The 23,136-nt window shown below is 38.8% G+C and overlaps 1 protein-coding gene across 1 annotated transcript in view; it reads left to right on the top strand.

Moving 5' to 3' along the window:
• Window positions 1-23,136, top strand: part of dst (dystonin) — a 108,786-nt gene that overhangs the window by 45,001 nt on the left and 40,649 nt on the right. The window contains exons 33-46 of the mRNA XM_062430776.1: window positions 31-114; window positions 321-428; window positions 521-619; window positions 7,011-7,157; window positions 9,412-9,500; window positions 9,589-9,697; window positions 17,804-17,956; window positions 18,086-18,319; window positions 18,470-18,748; window positions 19,419-19,967; window positions 20,187-20,363; window positions 21,530-21,653; window positions 22,230-22,438; window positions 22,566-22,883. Coding sequence (XP_062286760.1) covers window positions 31-114; window positions 321-428; window positions 521-619; window positions 7,011-7,157; window positions 9,412-9,500; window positions 9,589-9,697; window positions 17,804-17,956; window positions 18,086-18,319; window positions 18,470-18,748; window positions 19,419-19,967; window positions 20,187-20,363; window positions 21,530-21,653; window positions 22,230-22,438; window positions 22,566-22,883 — 2,679 coding nt within the window. The remainder of the gene's footprint in view (window positions 1-30; window positions 115-320; window positions 429-520; window positions 620-7,010; window positions 7,158-9,411; window positions 9,501-9,588; window positions 9,698-17,803; window positions 17,957-18,085; window positions 18,320-18,469; window positions 18,749-19,418; window positions 19,968-20,186; window positions 20,364-21,529; window positions 21,654-22,229; window positions 22,439-22,565; window positions 22,884-23,136) is intronic.

The raw sequence follows: 23,136 nt of genomic DNA on the forward strand, positions 1-23,136 counted from the left end.
AAAAAAATCTTAAAAGTCTTTGTTCTTCAGGTTCTTGTTGCTGAAATAGAACAAAAACAGAGCAGAATGGATGAGTGCCAGAAGTACTCAGAGCAGTACTCATCTTCCATCAAGGTAATGTATTTCACCTCTTTCAAAGAGTGTTGACTTCCTATTTTTTTATGTAAGTAAAACCTTACAGATCCTGAAGGAATATTTCATATTTTTCTGATTTATGAAATTAACAGTTGGTGTCATTTTCTATCTCAGTTTTATTGAACAAGGACTGAGCAGGGAAAAAAACAACAACCTTGTGACTCAACACATAAATTCCTTTTCAGGATTATGAGCTTCAGCTGATGACCTTCAGAGCGATGGTTGACTCCCAACACAAATCTCCTCTCAAGAAAAGGAAGATGCAGAGCTCCTCTGATGTCATCCAGCAGGAGGTACATACACCTATAATTAAACTTCGTAACTAAAGGAAATTATATAACTCAATCATAACTATACTTGTTTTTCTTTGTTTAATTTCAAACAGTTTATGGATCTTCGAACTCGCTACACTGCCCTCGTGACTCTCATGACTCAGTATGTGAAGTTTGCCAGTGAAACGCTGAAGAGAACTGAAGAAGAGGAGGTGAGAGATTCAGATTTTAAAACTCTTTGGATACAACACAATAGCTTGTGCAGCACTAGCAGTTTAGACTTTAGGGGCTATGTGGTGGCTTAATCCTATAAAGCTCAACAACCTTTAGCGTCTTGCTTTATGTTTACGTGTTTTCTAGGCCTTTTGTTTTGCATCAACATCTTTTACTACCTCACTCTAAAAACTAGTAGATTGTAAGTGAATATAAACAGACAAAAATGCCTACAAATATTCCTGCACCTTGCCCTTTTTTGTGTTGTTCTTTGCTTCTATGAAGAGTTGTTTAGGGTATGTTCTCAGCTCTTCCTGGATGAAAGTATTTGCTTCGATGCTCAAAAGAAGCAAAGGAAATGCAGTGGCATGCCTGCATGTATGGTAACTCTTAGTTGCTGGTGATGGTGACTTGCTGGGAGGAACTGGCTTTGTTATTTGGCAGAAACTTCATCTCATGTTGGCCTTTGTTGGGAAAAATAAAGCCTCTCCAGGAGTTTGTGTAGTATTTTAGGATTATTGGAGCTAAAAGGCATTCTCACACCTACTTGCTGAAAACGCCAGTTTTACAAATTGGGAATCAATGGGAAAAGTGGTTAAAAGCTTTCTTCACCACTTTAAGTTTGAATAAATAATAGATCTTGGCGATAAATATGGTGAATTTAAATTTTTATCATACTAAAGTTTTGGCTGATTTTTATATGAAGAAAAATATGCAGTATTGAAACTGCAAATTCCTGGAGAGATTGCTTAACCTTGCTCTAGCACTGTGGAAAAAGAAAAATATCAATGCAATTAATTTTACAATGTTAAATAAACATGAAACAGTCGATGACTTACTGTTTTGCGTTTTAGACCAGAAAGGCTTTTGACAGAGCAGAGAATGCAAAAAGGACAGAGTGCATGGAACTCCAAAAAGCTGCAGGGGAGGTACAGATTAGTCAACTTAAGCAACAGGTCCATGAACAGGAGGCCTTGCTGGTTGAAAGACAAGCGCAGTTGGAAAAATTGGAACGAGAAGCAGAAACACGACAGAAGACAATTGATGATGTGATCTTCCAGAAATCACAGCTTGAGCATGACATCCATCAGTATCGGACCAAATTAGACATAGCAGAAAAAGACAAAGCTGCCAGTGAGCAGGAATTAAGTCACACAAAACAATTAATTGAGCAGTCAGAAGCCAAGTGGTCTTTGGCTCAGAAGAAACTAGAGGACCTCTTAAAGCAAACAAATGATGGCCAAGATCTTATGAAACAGAGCCCCAAACTTAAGAGAAAAATAAAGGTCGAGGAAGATACTGAGAAAGAGTTGCAAAGTCAAGTCGAGGCTGAGGAAAGTGATCTGGCTCAGCAGCCTTTGGCATCTGACAGCCAGTCGACAGTTGGCAGTGAGCCACAGTCATCTGCAGTTAGAGAATATGACGGCGTTAAAGTGGATGTCCTTCAGCAGAAACTTGAAGAACTGGCCATGGTCGAGAAAAGAGCAGAAATGGCTGAGGAGAAAGCACAAAGTTATAAAAAGCTTTTAGATGACAGCAATAACAGACTGACAAAGCTTCAGATGGACATGGAAACTGAAAGGATCAACATGAGACAGAAATCAGATGATCTTCAGCAGGAAACACTGAACATGAAGAAATCGATCAATGAACTTCAAGAAGAAATCAGATCTCTCCAAAGGGCAAAATCCTCATTAGAACAAAATGCTTTTTTCCAAAACACTGAGGTTAAAGGCCTTAAAGAGCAGTTGAAGATCTCTCAAGGGGAACTGCAGAAAAAGAGCTCCATAGAGCAGGACAACATTTATACGCTTAATAATTTAGAGGAAGAAGTAGCATCCAAGCAGGCAGTAATAGATCAGCTTAAGTTTAAATGCAATGAGCTTACAAGATCAAATGTGTTGTCTGACAGTGATATTAGAGGTCTTCAGATCCATACAGAGTCATTGGAAAAAGAGAGATCATTTTCTGAACAAAAGATCAAGTCTCTAAAGAGTGAGATAGAGAGCTGGAAACAGCAGCTTCAAACAGCTAAGGAGGAAAATACCTTAATGAAGAGATCTGAGCAGGTGTCCCAACTCAATTGTAAAAAACTAGAAGCAGAGATTCAAGAAAGTAAATTAGTTGCTTCTCAGTTGCAGAAGAAAGTAGATGAGTTAAAACAGATAAATATGGAGGTGGAAAAGAATCTGAAGAACGTAAGAGCTAAACTTGATCAGGTGATGATGGAAATGGACAGCAAGGATCAGCAAATTAAAATCTTCAAGTCTCAGGTAGAGGGCACCAAATCACAGGTCAGAATTATTGAGGAGGAACTAAATAAGAGATCGCAGACTTCCCATGAGCTTCAAATTAAATTACAGGATTACGGTGAGGAAGTAAGGGAAATGAGTGAGCTACAGCAGAAAAACAAAACACTGAAATCAAATATTGAAAATTATGAGAGAGAAATAACAAGTCTGAAATCCGAGCTGAAGTCAGCATTTGCTGAGAAGAATTCAGCAAATCAGAAAGTTCATATTCAAAATGCTGAAATGAACAATTTGAATGTGATATTGAAGAAGAAAAATGCAGAACTGCAAAAAGAATCTACAGAGATTAAAAAACATCTTGACAAAATCAATGCATTAGAAGATGAACTTTTCAAACATAAGCAAAATATTACAGGATTAACTACCAGCTCCGAGAAAATAACCAGTAATTTAAAGCTGGAGATTCATGCTATTCAGAATGACAAGAAAGCTGCAGACAAGAATGTTGAAAACTTAAATGTTAAACTTTCAGAGTTAAGTTTATCCCTACAAAGATCAAAGGATGAATTGGCTAAAGAGACTCGAGAAAGAAATGTTAAAGAGTCAAAGATAATGCAGCTAGAGACTGAGCTTCAAAAAAATAAAATAACAATTAAAGAACTTGCATCTGTTTCGGATAAATCCAGATCAAATCTACAACATGAAAACATGACCCATAAGAGGGAAAAAGCTGAGGCAACTGAGAAAAGCATCTCATTTGGGTCTGAAATCAGAACACTGAAAGAAAAGATGCAACGTGTCCAAACAGAATCTGAGCAAAAGCAAAAAGAAAACTTGATCCTTCAGGTTAGGTCCAAGCAGATGGAAGAACAGCTTGAAAACTGCAAGAAAATGCTAGAGGAGTTGAAAAGTAAACTAGAACTTCAGAAAGAAGGCTATGAGAGGCAGTTATTGTTAGTGCAGACTGAAATTGAGAAAAAACTAATTTTGCTGCAATCTGAAATGACAAGTGGAAGTGATATGTCAAAACAACAGGGACATAGTGCAGAATTTGCAGAAGTGCTAAAAAAGTATTTCAAGCAAGAGGTCAAACAGATAAAAACAGTACAGCAAACCACAGTGGAATCAAAGCAACAAATGGAACTGCAGCTGCAGATCAAAATGGACACACTGCATCAAGAACAGACAAAGCTTGAACATGAACTGTTGAAGGCAAAATCACAGAATGTTCAACTTGAGGAAGACAAACTTAAATTTAACTCAAAAATAAGTGATTTACAAAGCCTTTGCAATGAGCTGTCAAATGACTTAACTATATTTAAACAGCTGTTGACAGATAGTGAGTGGAAACTGTCATTAAAGGAAAATGAAGCAAGATCTTTTCTTGAGCAAAGAGAGTCATACGTCAAAGAGATAAAAAGTCTTCAGGAAAAGGTTTTGATGCTGGGAGTCAGTAAGACTGAAAACCTGAGGATGGACAAACAGGAAGTTGGTGAAAACAGTTGCCGCTATGTGAAGACAGAAGTTAAAGCCATGGAGAAGATCATGCCTTCGTATGAAAGTGCAAAATGCAGCATGGAGGACATTCTGAGAATGAAAGGATCCTCAGAGGTATGGAGGAAGTCAGTTTATTATGATTAAAACAGAGTCATATTTGTTAATCAACACAACACTTTCTTTTAATCAAATTAATTTAATTAATATGTTCTTTTTATATCTGTAAAATATCTGAAACGGTGACTAGTCATATGTAACTTAAAGGTTCTTTAAATGTCACATCTACAGATCACAACAACAGATAAAGAAAACTTTCTTGAAGGACTCAAACAAGTGAAACAAGATAACGTGGAAGTCAGTCACAGTCAAGGCCTTCAGCTTGATTCACCACCAAAGATAACTAGTTCTACTTATCGACCTCACATGCTCCTACAAAAAGAAAAGAGCCAGATTAAACCTGTCGAGTTTAAGACCATGACAACAAAGGGATACATGGCTCTGTGTGGACTAACAGAGAAAATACCAAATGAAAAACATAGCATCTCTAAGACAGGAACGCATCGGGTCACAGAAACCCATGAAAATGAAAACACATCAGAGATGAGTCCAACAGACAGAGGCAGGAACCTGAGTGTGTTATATTCAACTTCACTTAAGCTGACTGATCTCAAAAGGAGCAAACATATTCAAAACTTAATCAAATTTAAACTGTTGGATGAAGAGATTTTGCGCAAGTTGGAAATGGGCCTTATCACGATGGAAGAGGTGCAAGCATCTCTTGCTCAGTACATTGGCAAACCAAATGCTATTGCTGGAGTTTATGTGGAGTCAAGTAAGGAAAAGATATCCTTCTTAGAAGCTGCTGAGAAGGGCTTCTTAGCAAAGACATATGCTCTCGAGTTTTTGGAGACTCAGGCTGCGACAGGAAGCCTCACAGATTTGGCCACAGGAAAAACATACTCAGTTCTTGAAGCTCTTGAGAGAGGTATTATAGAAACAGGCCTGAAAGATAAACTGCTGGAGGCTGAGAAAGCTGTTAGTGGCTACATCCATGCTGGCAAAAAGCTGTCTGTCTTTCAGGCAATTGAGGAAAAGATTCTTGATAGATTTAAAGGCAAGAAAATCCTTGAAGTCCAGGTGTCTACTGGAGGTTTAATCAACCCAGAGATTGGTATCAGGGTGCCGCCTAGCATTGCTGTTGATCAGGGTCTTTTGAACAAAGAGACTCTAGAGAGTCTATATGATCCAACCAGTAATCCTAAAGGTTTCCACAACCCTGACACTGGACAGAAGGCATACTACTCTGAAATACTAAAGATGTGCCTTTACGACATTGATGGTGGTGTCTTTCTCTTCCCATTTGGTGACAGACATCTAACAAATACTTCTCCCACAAGTTCTCATCGAGTGTCAGTTGTCAGCAGCAGCTGTGGCATCGAAATGTCAGCATACGAAGCATTCAAGGGGAAACACATTGACAAGAGCACATATCTGTTTTTGTCACAGAAGGAAAGTGATTGGCAGGAGAAATCCATAGTGGATGCCGGTGGAAATCCATGTCACATCATCACTGATGTCAACAGTGGCCGACAGCTTTGTCTAGAGTCCGCTCTTAGTCAGAGGTTCCTCGAAACATCCGAGCTTGAAAGCTACAACAGTGGGCTTCTTAGTATCTATGAGGTTGCAGACATCATATTTTCAAGAATGGTTGTTGTGGAGGATGTTAACAGCCCCATTGCCGGCCTCTGGGACATCACTCAGAGAAAGCGGCTGTCAGTTCTTCAGGGTTTTCAACAGGGGTTTACTGATAGGGCTACTGCCTCAAGGTTGTTGGAGGCCCAGGCCTGCACTGGAGGTATTTGCGACCCGTCTTCTGGGGAGAAAGTTACAATCACAAATGCTCTCAAAAGAGGCCTTTTGGATGAATCATTGGCTCAGCAGCTCCAGAAATTTGAGCAAGCGTTTAATGGCATCAGTCACCCCAAGACAGCAAAGACTTTGTCTCTTCCCCAGGCTGTCCAGGAAAATCTGTTCCCAAAGGATGCCGGTCTTAGCTGTATTGAATTCCAGCTTCTAACTGGAGGATTTATAAACCCTGACACTCATGATAGAGTGTCACTTGAGGAAGTTATCCAGAGCGGCCTTATTGACAAAGCCACTGCCTCTGTACTCAAAGATGAGAAGTTCCACAGCAAAAGCCTCACCTGTCCAAAGACCAAGAGGAGAATCACATTCAGAGAGGCGCTTGAAAAAAGTGTTTATGATTGCCACACTGGGCTAAGGTTACTGGAGGCTACAAAAGTTCATGGTTTTGGAGTCAAATCAGCATTCCATTATGTTTGGGCATATAAATAATAAACCTTAAATATGTGTTTGTCCATATAACAAAAGCAAAACCTGAAAATAAGATTTTGTATGGTTTTGTATTTTTATTTTTATTACCTTCGAAGTAACCATTAATTCACTGTATAATGTTTTTTTTTATATGTAAATATGTCACTACAGTGCTTTAATACAAGTGATGCAATTGATACAGATTTGTGGGGTTATTTGGAAATGGGCCTCCCCTTCAAGTGTTTTAGTCTATTTCTTTTAAAACAAAGTAACAATCTTGTTAAAACCCCATCTGTTCTGATTCTAGAGATCTGTTGATGAGGAGAAGAGAGAGCATGGTGATAAAGTTAGCAAACTGTTGCACTGGATGTCCAATGTGAAACAGGGCCAGAACAATGATGGGAATGCTCTGACAGATAGTAATGCCAACACAGACGCTTCTAATAAGCCCCAGGTAAATAATGTGTGTTGTTTTTTATGTTTATGGTGTGCCTTTATTTTTTATATGCTGCCACAATTTTTTTGTTTGTGAGATAATGCTTTTCTTTAATGGTGAAGAGTTATTTTTAATTCAACAGCCTTTTGCTGTCACAGTGTATGATTTCTAATAAAAATACAGTGCCTACTTTCTGATCCATTTAATCCATACATTTTACACTATAAATGGAAGTATTAGTTTATTATATCTCCTGTTAACTTTGCTGTCAACTGAATCAGAAGCACCAAATATATATATGCACATGGGTCAATGACGTATAAGGATTTTCAACAACTCAATTTTAAATAATAAAAACAAGCATATCTAATGCAGTAGTTCAAACATTCAGAATGTTGTGTACCTGACAATTCATATTACAATTTGAAAGTGATTTTAGTGGGGGTTTCTCAAGATTAATTGGCACTGGCCTGAAAAAAAAGTCATTTGGTGCGACCATGATTCATCTTGAAATATCTTATATAAATAAAAGACCATCATTTACAAAGATTTTAAAAAAAATGCAAATACTTTGTTTCCAAACACTTTATATTACTGAAAACTTGTAAAAAAAGATGTGAAGCATGTTAACTAAATTAATTTATTTCAAGATGAATCGTGGTCGCACCACATGACTCTTTTTAAAGGCCAGTGCCAATTAATCTTGAAAAACCCACTAAAATCACTTAATTTCAAATGTATAATATGGAGCTTCAGGTACACAACATTCTGAATGTTTGAACTACTGCATTAGATATGCTTGTTTTTATTATTCTACAATTGAGTTGTTCTAAATCCTTATACGTCATTGACCCACATATGTGTGTGTGTATGTTGCACAAGCACTCATTATAACCACAATGAATAATAAATGACATCAGCCCCAAGGTGCACAAGGTACACACCCTGTGTATATAAGATAACATATAGTGCACTATACATCCACCCCCAAAGCTGAAAGTTGAAATGAATCAAAAACCAAATTGCAATTTTATTTTTCTTCTGAGTGTACCATGCAGTCATTATGGCTGTGTGGTAATTGTGGTAAAGTGGAAACAGTTGATCCTGAAAGAACAGATTTTAATTGGTGGTTTGAGAGAATGTAATCTATGCAATGTGAAATAGCAGAAACTGATAGATGCAGAGTATCATTAACAGGTACTATGGTCACCTGCCAAACGTTACACAAGAGCAGTGACCTATTTTACATTTCACTATTTATATATGTAGCGATTGGTTTTTCCTCATTTGCTGCCAGTTTATGAATTAAGTGATTAAAGTTGAGCTGAAATATGTATTCAGTGTAAAATACACCATTCTGACATTCAAGAGTATTCACATAATATATTAAATACATTTTAACAATCAAGTCCTGTCATCTGGACCATTAATACCGGAGGTGGACAATTGTTTTTATGTGTTGTTATGAAGTATTTGATAACTGTATTATTAATAATTATTTATTGTTATGATTTTAGTACAGATAGAAAAAACATCAGTAAGTACTGATTTATGTTTGCAGCCATCATGAATTTGGAACAAAATTAATTAACATGATTTTTCTTTTTTTGTATGGTAAATAAAAGTAGAAATTAAATGAAAATCCAGCAATTAAAATGGGATAGGGGCAACTTTAACTACTATTTTTATGTTTTTTCTTATTTATTTATTTATTTGTCAAATTATGAAGAGATCTCTGTCACTGCATTGTATGCAGAGGTGTTTCTAAGATGCCGCTCCTCCATGTAAGGGAATAAATAAGTAATTACTGTAGGCACAATGCATTTTAGTACAACCTTATCAGAAATGACCATATAATATAATCAAGTCCTCAACAAAAACTGAACATTGTAAGTTTTTACAAAGATCTTTATTTCAAGGTTGTTGTATTGGATTGCATCCGTTTGTTCAGGGTATCTTGTCCTTATAGTGTATGTCTCTATTCATTAATTGATATATATATATGTATGTATATATATATATATATATATATATATATATATATATATATATATATATATATATATATATATATATATATTATATGAATACATCATTTCATCTTTCTAATCTTGAATTCCTTTAATTCATCTTTAATTCCAGTGTGTGTATATGTTGAATATTTGTGTGTGCTGTGTCCCTGTTTACTATACTAATATACTCTTCGAGTAGTCATCATACAATAGTCATATCACTGCGTTTAAGTATTGATACATTACTATTGATGTTCTAGGTGTCAGTTGAGGAAATGGTAACAAAGAAGGAACAAATTGCAGAAGCACTGAGGGCCACACAGATGATGCTGAACAAACACAGTGAAAAGTAAGTTGAGCTGTTCTAAAATAACATGTAAAATACTTTTTCCCATTCTTTAAAATTTAAGCCTAATTCGTTGTATTTTGTGTTACAGAATGACAGAAGAGGAAAGAGAAAAGGCCCAGGAGCAGCTGAAGGCTCTCAATCAAGCCTACAATGAACTCTCCCAGCAGTGTTCAGAGCAGACGACTTCTGCAGAAGAGGTTGGGCATTATTCTATTTCTCCTTTTGAGCGGATTGCATTTGTGTCTTATAATGTGTTAGAAAAGAGTGCCACCTGATGTTCAATTGCATGACTAACCTTTTTCCTCTTATCCCTAGCACAGTGTGAGCAGATTTCTCTTGCATCACCCTTATTCTCTTACACTTGATCATTAGAGAAAAGTTTTTGGGAAAAAAACAACTCAGAAAATCAGAGTATGCTGTAAACATGCTTAGTTGTGCCCAGCTTTGGTCTGACATCACCATCAATGTGCTTGACTCCTTGAGAGTTGAGCAGAATAACAGATATGACGCATAACCCTTTACATACAGTATGTCAAGTTACTAACTACCGTCTTTTTTGCAAGATGCTGGATATTTTTCTTCCCAGATGCATGATAGCTTTAAATGTGTTGTCCGTCAATTTCCTGTTGCAACCCTGAAGCAGTCCTGCACTTGTGCACATGATGCTTTAACATACACATGTTTGTCTAGTGGGTGAGTACGCATTTTGTCTTGCTTTTGAATACTTTTTATTGCAAATTTGACATATATGGACAATACAGACAATCTAGATTTTGAAAATTAAATCAGTTCAGTAATTTGTCATATTTTATTTTCTGTAGAATTTCAAATCCATTGATGATTTTGGTGGGATCTGGACTGGAACCATGGCTGGTCTGATTGATCAGACATCTGGAGCTCAACTCATGATCTCCGGCCTCCTTCAGTCTGAGCCTGGTATCTCTCTCAAGGGGGATAATGTTCTCAAACAAGATCTGGTTCATAAATCCACACTGAGCCACTTGCTATTGATGAATGAAGCAAGCAAGCTCATACAGAGTTCACCTGTTTCCTCTGTGTCACTCTCTGACATAGCAGCAGCTAGGGAAGGGTCCACATGTGAAGACCTGGTCATCAAGATGATAGAGGTCAAACCAGTCAGTGATGGATTGTATGTGGGCTACACAGGAGATACACTGACCCTTGAGAGGGCATTTCAGTGTGGTTTAATTCCTGCTTCTGCCTATGTGGAGATTCTTCAAAAGCAAAATACCTGTCAGGATATGACAAATCCCAACACTGCTGAAAATGTGTCACTCTTAGAGCCTGAGCAGGGGGGAGAACCTTGTGATGTCAGTAGCCTGATATTAAAGTGCCTCAGCAGGAATAAACCACAAACACCAGAGAGGGATGTTAATACTCTGAAGTCTTTCTGTGATGGTTTAGTTGATCAAGAGACCACATCAAGGCCAGGGGATGTTCAAAATGCAGGCAATGTTGGGAGTAGTATTGCAAACCTCCAAAATGGAGATGGATTAAAGGTAGACACAGCTGTTCAGTGTGATTTGATGAACTTCAGCAGTTCACTTGTTGTGCTTGGAAATCAGCAGCAGTTTATGGGACTTGTGTTGCCTTACTCTGGAGAATTCCAAACTGTGTCCACATCATCACAGTATGATGAACAAATAATCACCAACAAGTTTAGTAGCAATCTGTTCAGTAATTGTGAAAAAATAGCAGCTTTTTACATTCCAGAAACTTCGGAGTTAGTAGACATCACTTCTGCCGTTCAAAACGGTTTGATTGACACTCACACAGCAGAGGTTTTGAAATCTGTAGAAATGTCTGATGTCTTTCTTGATGTTGAGCAGCTAAGTGAAATGTTTTCATCTTGGCTTATGTATAAAAAACTCAGAGTTGATGGATACCACAATGCTGCAGTTGACTTAGAAATAAACATCCCTACTCCCACAGAGGCAACACAGTTATTCATTTCCTACCTTATGATGAACAGTTACATCGATCCAACGTCAGAACAGAGGTTTCTAATACTCGATAAACAGTTGACTAAAATGATTAAATTTTTTCTTGAAGATCCAGTATTTTCTGAAAACACAGAGCAAAATATGACTTGCCTCACTTTAAATGTTGGTGACCTTTCAGCGCAGGATGATTTAGAGTCACCGTTGCACATAAGTGAGGAAACACAAGAGTTCATGAAAAACATACAACAAACACTTGATCCTCACCGTTTTGTTTCCTTGGTCAACAAGATAATTACCTGTGATGATGAAACACATGTAGATGACAAGGATGTAAATCAAGACACTGATGAGATGCTCTCAGAATATGATGACGAAACACATGTAGATGACAAGGATGTAAATCAAGACACTGATGAGATGCTCTCAGAATATGATGACGAAACACATGTAGATGACAAGGATGTAAATCAAGACACTGATGAGATGCTCTCAGAATATGATGACGAAACACATGTAGATGACAAGGATGTAAATCAAGACACTGATGAGATGCTCTCAAAATATGATGACGAAACACATGTAGATGACAAGGATGTAAATCAAGACACTGATGAGATGCTCTCAGAATATGACGAAACACATATAAATGACAAGGATGTAAATCAAGACACTGATGAGATGCTCTCAGAATATGATGACGAAACACATGTAGATGACAAGGATGTAAATCAAGACACTGATGAGATACTCTCAGAATATGTTAATGTAGCTTTGGATGACACAGAGCCTATTGTAGCAGAGAGAGCAGTGTTTCAAAACAACAGAAATTGCAAGGAGTCAGGTGAATTTGAGGAGAAACCTTGTGGAAACAGTGTTTATATGGCTGCTGGAGGTGATGCAGGTGAAAGTCTTGATATTAGAGCTGCTCTAGGGATCCCAGTCCTTCCCGCAATATTTTCTGTGAACAGCACAAATGTTGGCTCACCATCAAGGATGATTGACTCTCACTATTCAGTCAAATCTCGCCATGAGCCCCTGCCACATTTAAATGCTGAGTCACTGAGCAGTACATCAGGAAGTATGGATATTCCTCTAGCTGGGGCTCTCTGTTCAAAGGACTTGTGTGAGGGAGACTATGCTGTTCATCTTCTGAAAGCCCAAGTAGAGGAAGGGGGCATTTTGGATGTGACCTCTGGGAAATGTTATGATCTGGAGGCAGCTCTCAGAAGGGGTCTAGTAGATGATAAGACAGGACTGGAGCTGCTTGCTCTACAGCTAGATGAAAAAAGTAATGTCCCAGGAGATGTGGAGGACACAATGTCTGTTTTAGAAAATGCAGTGTCAAATGAATCCATATCCTCAAATACTGCTCTGTGTGAAATGCAACAGCAGAGCCAGTTCCAGTCTTCTTGCACCATCAGTATGAGTGAATCATATGAATCCAGATTACTTGGTGATGATGATAAGAGTCTGAATTTAAACTCCAGAACCACTTATTACCAAAAAGAAATCTGCGACCATTCCATCCCTGATGATCACAATCTTGGTTGCATTAACATGAATGAAGCAGAAAACATGCAACAAGAGCCAAATGAGAATGTGGTTGCTGTCATGTTGCTTGATCTCACAAATGAGGAGGATGACGGGATGAGGGCAGAAAGCGAGAGTGGTGGTGCAGTGGTAGATTGTAATACAGAGATCAGTAATTGTCCACATCATACCCTTCCTTCAGTTAGTGGTCACGAGCCTGAGATGATCTCACCCTCCTCAAGGAATTGGGTTACAGCAGAGTGTGTTCATCACACAGACAAATCATATTTACTGGCTGATGACTCACAGGGTGTAATCAATAGCCCGCTGACGGATACAGCCGATGTATCCAGTGCTGTGAAAGAAATTGTTGCTCCAACTATCCAGTCACGTCCATCTAGTCTGAACGACAGAACGCCTGACAGTAATACTGATGTAGAAAGCCAGACTCAATATGCCACTTCTGCTCATTGGTCTTATAAAACTGACAGCTCACCCATTGACTTTTTCACTGCTGGATTCGATAACAAAGTGGGAAATCTGGCTGTTAGTGAGAATCAGACTGAATTAGACATGTTCTCATCACATTGCAATGTGTTGTCTGAGGAAACTAAAATAAAGAATGACACAAGTGCTGTTCAGTCTCCTTTGGACAGTGAGCCAACTCCGAGTATAGATTATTCATCACCCAGAGATTTGGTTGAAAGTGTAGTTACCTCAGTTTCCAGTCCTCGTGGTAACTATGACAAAAACAATACAGAAGATGGCAGCAGAATTACATTACCTCAGCAAGCAGTGCTTCTTTCAGAAAGTGATATTAGTGCTGAATCTGAGCCCAGACACTCTCAAAATGGTCAGAGTATGCTTGTTGGTGAGAGACAATCGCAGCAGTCGCACCCCTCTTCTCCGTTGCCCGATGCCTCCAATGAAGGCACTGCAACAAACACTGTCAATCATAACAGCTTTGATGTAGACGTAGATGAAGATTTAGTCTATTATACTCCAACAGCCACCAGAGTTTCTCCAGATCCAGTAGTGATTGATAAAGATTTGTCAGGTTCAAAGCACAGTGTAGCAGATGATGGCGTGTTAAACACAGAGAAGCTTTCTCCAGAGAGGCAACATGGGGACATTTTCAAAGTCAGCAGTGAAACTGAGCAGATTTCTGTGTCAAGGGATGGACAGACAAAAGTGACAAGTGATAAACTATTTGAAGATATTGTTGGAAAAGTATCGTGTTCAAACCTGTCTTCTGTATCAGAAATGGACTCAGGGCAGTCTGAAAGTAGAGTGAGAGAAGGGTTAGAATTTCATATTCAACCAGACAGAAATGGATTGGATATGTATGAGTCTGAAAATCACAAAGTAGTTACTGATTTCCTGCCTCACAGCGGCAGTACATCTGATGTTGCCTCTTCAGATCCATCAGTGTTTTCTAATGCTGTGAAGACACATATAGATGGCCAGGGGGAAGTTATGAGAGAGGAGACTGATGTAAGTGCTTTACAAAAGGCAGAAACTCAAGATACTGAAATCATAGCTGTTACTGTAGATAAGGATACTACACAACCCTCGGGCAAAGGTGTTTTTAATGAGAGCGAAACTCCTCATGGACTTGTAGAAAGCAGTCACCCAGATCTTCTCATGGATGTAATGAGGCAAAACACCCCCTGTGTGAACAACAAACACATAGAAAACCCAGAACTGATACTACAGGAAGAAAAAGGCCATGAAAAGACAGAGCAGTCTGAGACGCCAAATATCCAGCTGCAGCTGCTGCAGGTTCTTAAGACCGTTTCCTCAAGCCAAGACCTTTCAATGCTTCAGGAAGTGATGGAGACGCTGCACTGCGCTCTGGGGAGCAGCCCTCAGGAGGAGCGGCAGCACACCCTGGAGAGCATCAAGGAGGAGTGCTCAGAGGGAGAGGATGAGGGGTTAACAGAGGATAACTTGGGACCCTGTCACTCCTCAGTAGGCAATCACCAACTGTCTCCTCAGATATCTGCCGACCCAGATGACTGCAAAGTTGAGGTCAAAAATATGGTAATTCTTCCATTTTTTCAGTGTTAAGATAACCCCCCTCCCACCCCCCTTAACTTCTGTCATAAGTAACATCTGCTCAGCTTTTCTTTTCTTTTCCTGCAGTTGTTCTCCATCCAGGATTACTTGGAGTATGTTGGAAGACTGCAGGATCATGCTGATGTTTTAGATGATATCAGAAAAGACCTCTTAAGTCAGGCACCCGTAGGCAACAATTTGGAAGAACTGCAGATCCAAGTAGAGGAACGTCAGGTAATAAATTAACACGTGAATGCTCAATACTTTGTTTTTGTGCAATATGTACTACATAAATGCATTAGTTCCTGACAAAATCTACTTTTATGCAGTTACTGGAGTCCCAACTTTCTCGATTGGCGGGTGTTCTGGCAGCAGATTTGGAGAAAGCAAAACAGCTCGTAAACTCTGCTGATGAGAACATTCCCACACAAATCCACCAAGATCTGGCTTCAACATATCTTGAGTTAGAGCCAAATTTTAGTGCTGTTTCCCAAATGTGTGCAGAAAGGAGTCGCTCCCTGCTTCTAGCAATGGAAACAGAACAGGTCTGTGTTCATAGCTGGTAATTAAAATGCAGTGATGTGACATCTGCATCAGCATAATTAAATGTTTTTGATTTGATTGAAGGCACATTTGGAATCAACATACAAGAAGCATCTCTGCGAACTTGATGAACTAGCAGGCCTCATCCAAAATAACTCTGAGACGTGGGAGATGGATTTGAACACATGTGATGTGGACACGCTGAAACATTTGATTCAACAAAACAAGGTACCCTAAAAGTCCAATTAAAAACATTGAATATCAGTTACAGGAAAATACTTACAAAACTTTTCCTATATTTTTTTGTTCTTGTTCCAGGACACAGAGAGCCAGCTGCTTAAAGAGGCCCGGCTCAAATTAGAGGATGTCACATTTGATATCCAGTGTTTTATTTCTGAGCACACTCAGTTCCTGAGTCCAGCTCAGAGCAGCTACCTCCTCAAGCTCCTCAGCACCACTCAGCGAGCATTCAGGGAACAGACTGAGAGACTTGTTACCCAGAGGGCCACCTTAGATGTCCTACTGGACACCAGAGAGAAGGAAAACCAGGAGAAGGTCTGCTTGCAGATATCCTATGAAATATTACAGACACTTTCTTGATAAATCCAAATTAAAATTGATAGTGAATGTTTATAGTGTGTGGAGATAAGTTGTGTAAGCTATGCTGTACAAATTGAAACATTAATACTGTAATTTTTAGATCAGTCTTAAAAGTAGATTAGCTGTCATACTACCTACAACAAAGTAATAATTATTGAGCATATTCCACTAAAATACCTTATTGTCAGAGCCAACAATAAAAATATTTCATACAGACAGCTACCCCATATAATTTATTTGGATTTAATTTTCTTTGAACTCATATTTTTACTTTGGAATATGTGAAATATATATGTAGATTAAATGCTGGCATACACAAGTCTGGGCTAACTCTTTTGTCAGAGTTAAGTCAACAATCTTAAATAATGTTCCACAAGAGTAAAGGATATGTACATTAAATACTGTATCGAGTATGATACAGTATCAATTTTATCAATTCGTGAAGTTGTGGTTATCTGAAGGAACATAAGCAACAACAGAATATATGATTAGCTCAAACTGTTCTGATTAATCGATGAAATAACTACAATAGAAGCAACTTCTGCTGGAAAGAGTCAGCCTCACATTCATTTAAGTAGTACTCCAAATTTCCACAAGAGGTCTCACTTGACTGCAACTGAAGAGCACATATACAACAGCATACATATAGCTGGCAGTAGCAGCATGAAAATATTATCAAACAAGCAACATTTACACCACTGACTAGTCACTTCACATTTGTGACAAACCTACCCAATGTTACATTCAACACAGATAATATAAGTGCTACTGCAGAGCACTAAAAGTAATTAATTAATTAACTGTATAAATATGTAGGCTATTTTTAACCAGCATGTATTAACGTAATGAACAACCTGCAGTGAAGAATGAGTTAACGAATACAGTTTTTATTATGCGCAACTTAGAAGAAACCACTGACGAGCATGCACTGTGACACAATAGTCCCTTGGGTCCATTTGATTATCATGCCTAAACTTCCTGCAGGTGAGACAGAGCAGGGACATTTTCACAGAACCAGTGAACTTCATGTATCAGATTAATTAATTAATGACTAGACGAGTAGTTTAACTGCAAAAAGCATATTTAACTGTATGCAGCATTTTTATCCCAATATTTCAGTGTGTTTTGTTGTGTATTCTATTCAGTTTTATGGATTCCTCTCCCAGTAACAGCATTGCATGCTCGATCACTGCTAAAGACTAACCTTTCTGCTGGTTGTGTTCTACAGGCCTCAAGACTTCAGTGAAAAATTAACAGTGGACAAATGCACCCTCTCACCTGGAACACTTTTAGACACAACAAATGCACTAACACACTGTACAGAATGTCCTCCTGTCCTTATTACCATCACAAGACCAAAGCGGCGAATGACAAGCATGTTTACAGCATACTGGATTTTTACCCTATTGTTAAGTCAAAGGAAAAGTGTCCTAAAAGAGGATTTGCATGATGCCTATTTGAGCTTGCATCTTTTAATGTCCATGTTCCTAAATGTTCATTGAGCTTTTCAGATGTTAGGAATAACCCAAAGGTTTGTTCCATGTGTGTTATATTTAATGTGCTGTTGAATCTAATATTTACTTGGTGTTGTTTATTCTTGTTGGACAGGCTTTATTGGAGAGACATAAGGAGTTTACAGAGAAGTTGGAGGATGTGTGTGATAATCTCACTCTGACAGAGAACCGTCTGATTGGTCATCAGCAACAGGCTGACAGTGCAGGGTGCATCACAGACCTGCAGCAGTACCAGCAGGAGCATCAGGTTTGTTGAACTAGCTCTCTTGGCTTTATCGGACAAACAGTATGTGTCCAATCAGATTTGTATCAATTAAAATATGTTTTATTCCATGACCCTGCTGTTCCTTACTTTTTATTGCTGTCTGATCTCAAGGCTCTGCAAAAAGACGTATTGACAAATGCCAGTGCCTTGAATGAGGTCATCACCAGTACTAAAAAGTTTCTGGAAGAAAATCGGAGCAAGCTGACGCCAGATCAAATTGCCATCATCGAGAGTAAGTTGGAAGAGGCTAAAAGCAAAGCCAAGCTCATCAACCAGCGGGCTGAGGAGTCCAGGAAAGACTTGGAGAAGGTTGTAACCACAGCCATAAAACAGGAGAGTGAAAAGGTTAGAGCTCAGATCACATCCATATGTTCTGTTGAAACAATGAAATGCATCAGAAATTTAATTATTAATAGCAGTGCAAAACTTAATTGTAGCACATTCTATTGATTTTGTTTGGTATTCATTGTTTTTATGTGTGCTCTGTCTGTTCAGGCAGCAGCTGTTGAGCGGCTTGAAGAAAGCAAAAACAAAATTGAAGGTCTTCTGGACTGGATATCCAACATCGGGAATGAAAACGAGAGTGGTCTTGATAAAACTGACCATATAAGCAAAGAGAATGGAAACCTGCCAGAGGAGAAATCAGCCATGGGACTGATAGCAGAAAATGACGATGCCAATGGAAACGCTTTACAGACCACTGAAAGTGATTTTGGCAAGGAGAGCGATGGGAAGAACGACGCCTCCCTTGATAAGCAGTATGACAGAGTCAAGGTATTGTTTGCTGCAAAAATGTTCAGCGTTCGCCTGGAGATATTTTTCAACAGTAGTTTATATGATCTTTGGGGTGCTTGGCTGTTCTCTACACATTACTTTAGTTGAAGCAGGTCATCATGATAAACTCTTAAGTTTTAAGACACAAGGAGTAATGAGGTTTGCAGAAATATTTAAAGTACAAATAAAATGATGTATCATAATTTTATTATAATCAGTTTCTACATCTGTGTAAAGAGTAGTGCCAACAGCTATAAAAGCTCCAATGTCAAATATTCAATGGTTAATTTGATTTTGTTATATGGAAAAAGTTGATTTTAAAATTTGACATTTATGACATTGCTTTTGGCATTTTCGAGTCATTATCAGCACATTTTCTGAACAAATAAGTTCAGTCAGTGAGTAAATGGATTTCATAGTAAAATGTATGTGTATGTCAAAACGAAAATAAGAATATTAAAGTAATAGTATGAAGCAGACTTAAAATTAGAGTTTAAACATACAATGAAGGGGAAATCTTAAAGTTAATCATTGTTTAAGTATTCGCAAAAGACCATCTAAAACCAGTAAATAGGAAAGTAAAAAAATTGCAGATAAATTATGTTCAAATGTTTAAAAAAGGGCCATTGGTATTGGTATTATCCCCTCAAATCTTTATTATTTTCCACAGGCTCGTCATCAAGAAATTTTGTCACAGCAGCAGGACCTGATCATGGCCACCCAGTCAGCCCAGGCTCTGCTGGACAAGCAAGCAAACGTGCTGGCTCCAGAGGAGAAGGAAAAACTGCAGAAGAACATCCAGGAGCTGAAGGGGCGCTATGAAGCCTCTCTGACACAGGCTGAACAGCAGATGAAGCAGGTTCAGTGTGTCCAGGAGGAGCTGAAGAAGTTCCAGGATGATTGTGAGGAGTTTGAGGGCTGGTTAGATCAGGCAGAGAGAGAGATAGAGGAGCTTAGGGCTCCTGAAGCCTCCCTCAATATTCTCAGTGATAAACTCCAGCGACAGAAGAGCTTTTCAGAGGATGTCATCTCTCACAAAGGGGACCTTCGCTTCATCACCATCTCAGGTCAGAAGGTACTTGATGTGGCTAAAACATGTGGATTGGACGACCCTGCAGGTAAAAATTATCCGCTGCACATGGATACTTCAGGAACCTGTTCTGCTGTCAAGGATCAGTTGGACTCAGCAGCTGGTCGATACAAAAAACTACATTCCCAGGTATTTAGTCTGGCTTTGAGCAAACACTGTTTGCAATGACTTATTCTATCCACTAGGTGGAAGCATTTTTCTTTATAGGAAAGCTGTCTTATGCCCCATAATGGTATGACACTACTGTAAGAGCATCTTCTGATCTTTTTTACTATGTTACTGTGTTGAATCTGTACTGTTAATTATTTCACACCACACACAATATAATCTCTTTTTAATTTATTTCAGTGCAATCAGCTTGGCAACAACCTCAAAGATGTGGTTGACAAGTACAACAGGTATGAAGACTCCAATGCTGGTCTTTTGAAGTGGCTCAACAGCTCCGAGGAGGAGGCCAGAAAACAGCAATCAGAGGCCATAGCAGCTGACCCACAAACACTGCAGAAACAGCTGGAGGAGACCAAGGCAAGACACACTGCAAGCCAGACTTTGTTTAAGCCCAGTCTAGTATCAAGACCAACCTCAGGATTTTGCTTCAAAAAGCTCAGTCTTTTTTTATCTTGGTGTCTTGGCCTCTTAATTCTTGAGGCCAACGTGGAGTCATATGAAAATGTCCCTTTGATCATTATTCACATGTAATGCATAACAATTTGGTGAAAATTAATTTTTACAGTTAAAGTTCAAAAAGGCTGGTGTATCCTGAGCCAGCAGTGGTTGAAACTGCAGCTGTGAAACTAATGATGAATTTGTCTGTTAACCTTCATCAACTGTGAACTATCATGGATGTTTGGTCCTAAATGTGAAAAGAAAGTGAAGAAAAAAAAGCTCCATGCAGCACTTGGAGCATTGCCTGGGTTACAACAAGGTTGTGCCTCAATAGACCTGCCTTACCATATACAGTGTTTCCACTGACTTAAGTACAAACATAGTTATTTTTAGCTCTTGTGTTCCAAATTCGAACCCTCATGTGAATAGTTTAACTCTTGTTATTTGTAGCTTACGTACTCCTACAAGAGGATAAGAAACTAGGCTGACAGAACTGTCTCTGTCAGAGCTTTTGGCTGCAGCAAGCTTAACATTTCTCTTTTGGGGGGAAGTGACTTATAGCATAGATATGCCAAGATAAGAGGCATCTGTGAGCCAACCAAGGAACGCTGTACTTTTGACTTTGGTTACAAATCATTGCAAAGTATAGCAGGCAAGAAAGGCTGGTCAGAAATATGGAATGATCCAATATTACATCCAGACAGTCTTGTCCATCATCATGTCTTTGTTTTTATCTTCTCTTCACCACACTAGTAGAGTGACATATTAGTAGTATGTAAAGTACAGTACATATAGAAAGGGTTAGAGCAGGTTGTCCATTTAACAGATGGTTGTTGGTTCGGTCCACCAACCATCACTGAACACCAAATTCCTCCCGATGGTCAGACCAGCTGCTGTGTGTGTGTGTGTGTGTGTGTGTTGTGTGTGTTGTGTGTGTGTGTGTGTGTGTGTGTGTGTGTGTGTGTGTGTGTGTGTGTGTGTGTGTGTGTGTGTGTGTGTGTGTGTGTGTGTGTGTAAATGGGGGAATATTAAATAAATGTAGTCCATTCCTATTTTCTGACTTCTTCTTGCTTATTGATCCACAGGCTTTGCAAGGTCAGATGACTGGACATCAGACTGCTGTTGACACCCTCTGTAAAACAGCAGAGTCTTTGATAACATCTGAAGGAGACCTGTTGAGCAACCCAGATGAGATCCAGGAGACAGTAGGTGAGGAGAAAAAAACTAAGCAGGGTCCAGGTTTTGTGCTGTTTACTTGTATTTCAATATTTAAATTATGTGATATTGTTAGGCCAGGAAATATGCTAATTCAAAGATGTCAGACATTGAAATACATGTGAAATGTTTGGGGATGTTGAAATACACTTTTACACTTAAAATTAATTATATGGAAGTTCAGCCTGAAGTTTCTAAACTTCACAGTCCTGCAAAATGTCAGCTGCACAGTTTGTTATGTTAAGTAGGCAGGTTGATGAGCCAGCATCTTGTCATGAAAAGTAGCAAGAAAAAATATGTGTCCATCATTGCTTTTCTAAAATTTACAAAAAATTATCTAAAGTGAAATATCGCTGTTGGATTTCTTATTTATTTTCCCTTTTTTTTCCTTGGCTTACATTTTTAAATCTTTCATTGTGCTATAGGACTGCAATCCTTTGCCAAAAGCATAGCCTTAATAAACTCATAAATGCAAGATAAATTTCTGCTTTCTTTTGAAATGTTTACTTTGCTTGTGTTAAGAAGTTAGAAAGTTTTAAACATAACCTGATTTGTTTCCATGTGTTGTAGATGACATAGTGGAGCGGTATGACAATCTGTCTAAGTCTGTAAGTGATCGAAATGAGAAACTGCAGATCACCCTGACACGCTCTATGAGTGTTCAGGATGGTTTGGATGAAATGATGGGATGGATGGAGGGAGTGGAGAACAGCGTGAAAGAGAAAGAACAAATACCCCTGGACTCTGCATCCATTGGAGATATTCTCAGCAAAGAAGCAGTGAGCGTACACAATAACTACACACGCTATGATACACTGTTAATAGTTAGTTTTTTTTTCTTACCAGCCTTTTACTCACTCCATTTAGCCATTAAGTCTTTTCTGTTGTCTATCTTGTGTTTTTAAGGCCTTAGAGCAGGACATAGCTAGCCGCCATAGCAGCATCTCAGCCATGAAAGCCAAAGTGAAGAAGTTTGTGGAGACGGCAGATCCCTCTGCTGCAGCACTTCTCCAGTCTAAGATGGATGCTCTCTCACAGCGCTTCTCTGATGCCTGTGACAAGCATAAGCAAAAAGTATCACAACTGGAGCAGCTGAAGGAGAAAGTGGAACTGTTTGAGAATATCGCCGATAAAGCCCAACAGTTTGTTGTGAAGCGTTCACAAGATCTACATGAGACAGATGGACCAGGGAAAACATTCAATGAACTGTCTCAACTAATGGAGGTAAGTATAATACTGGTACTGTTAACTATCATAAATGAGCATCTTGGTGTTTTTCAGTAATATTTATTTAGTGTTTTTAAAGGACCACTGTGTAGGATTTAGTGGCATCTAGTGATGGGGTTGCAGATTGCAACCAACCACCTCCCCTTCCAAGTGTGTAGGACAACTGACAGTGGCTGCAAAAAATGCGTAAGGCCCCCTCTAGAGCCAGTGTTTGTTTGCTCCATTCTGTGCTACTGTAGAAACATGATGG

This window comes from Scomber scombrus, chromosome 12 (genome assembly GCF_963691925.1).
Source record: "Scomber scombrus chromosome 12, fScoSco1.1, whole genome shotgun sequence".
Taxonomy (NCBI): domain Eukaryota; kingdom Metazoa; phylum Chordata; class Actinopteri; order Scombriformes; family Scombridae; genus Scomber; species Scomber scombrus.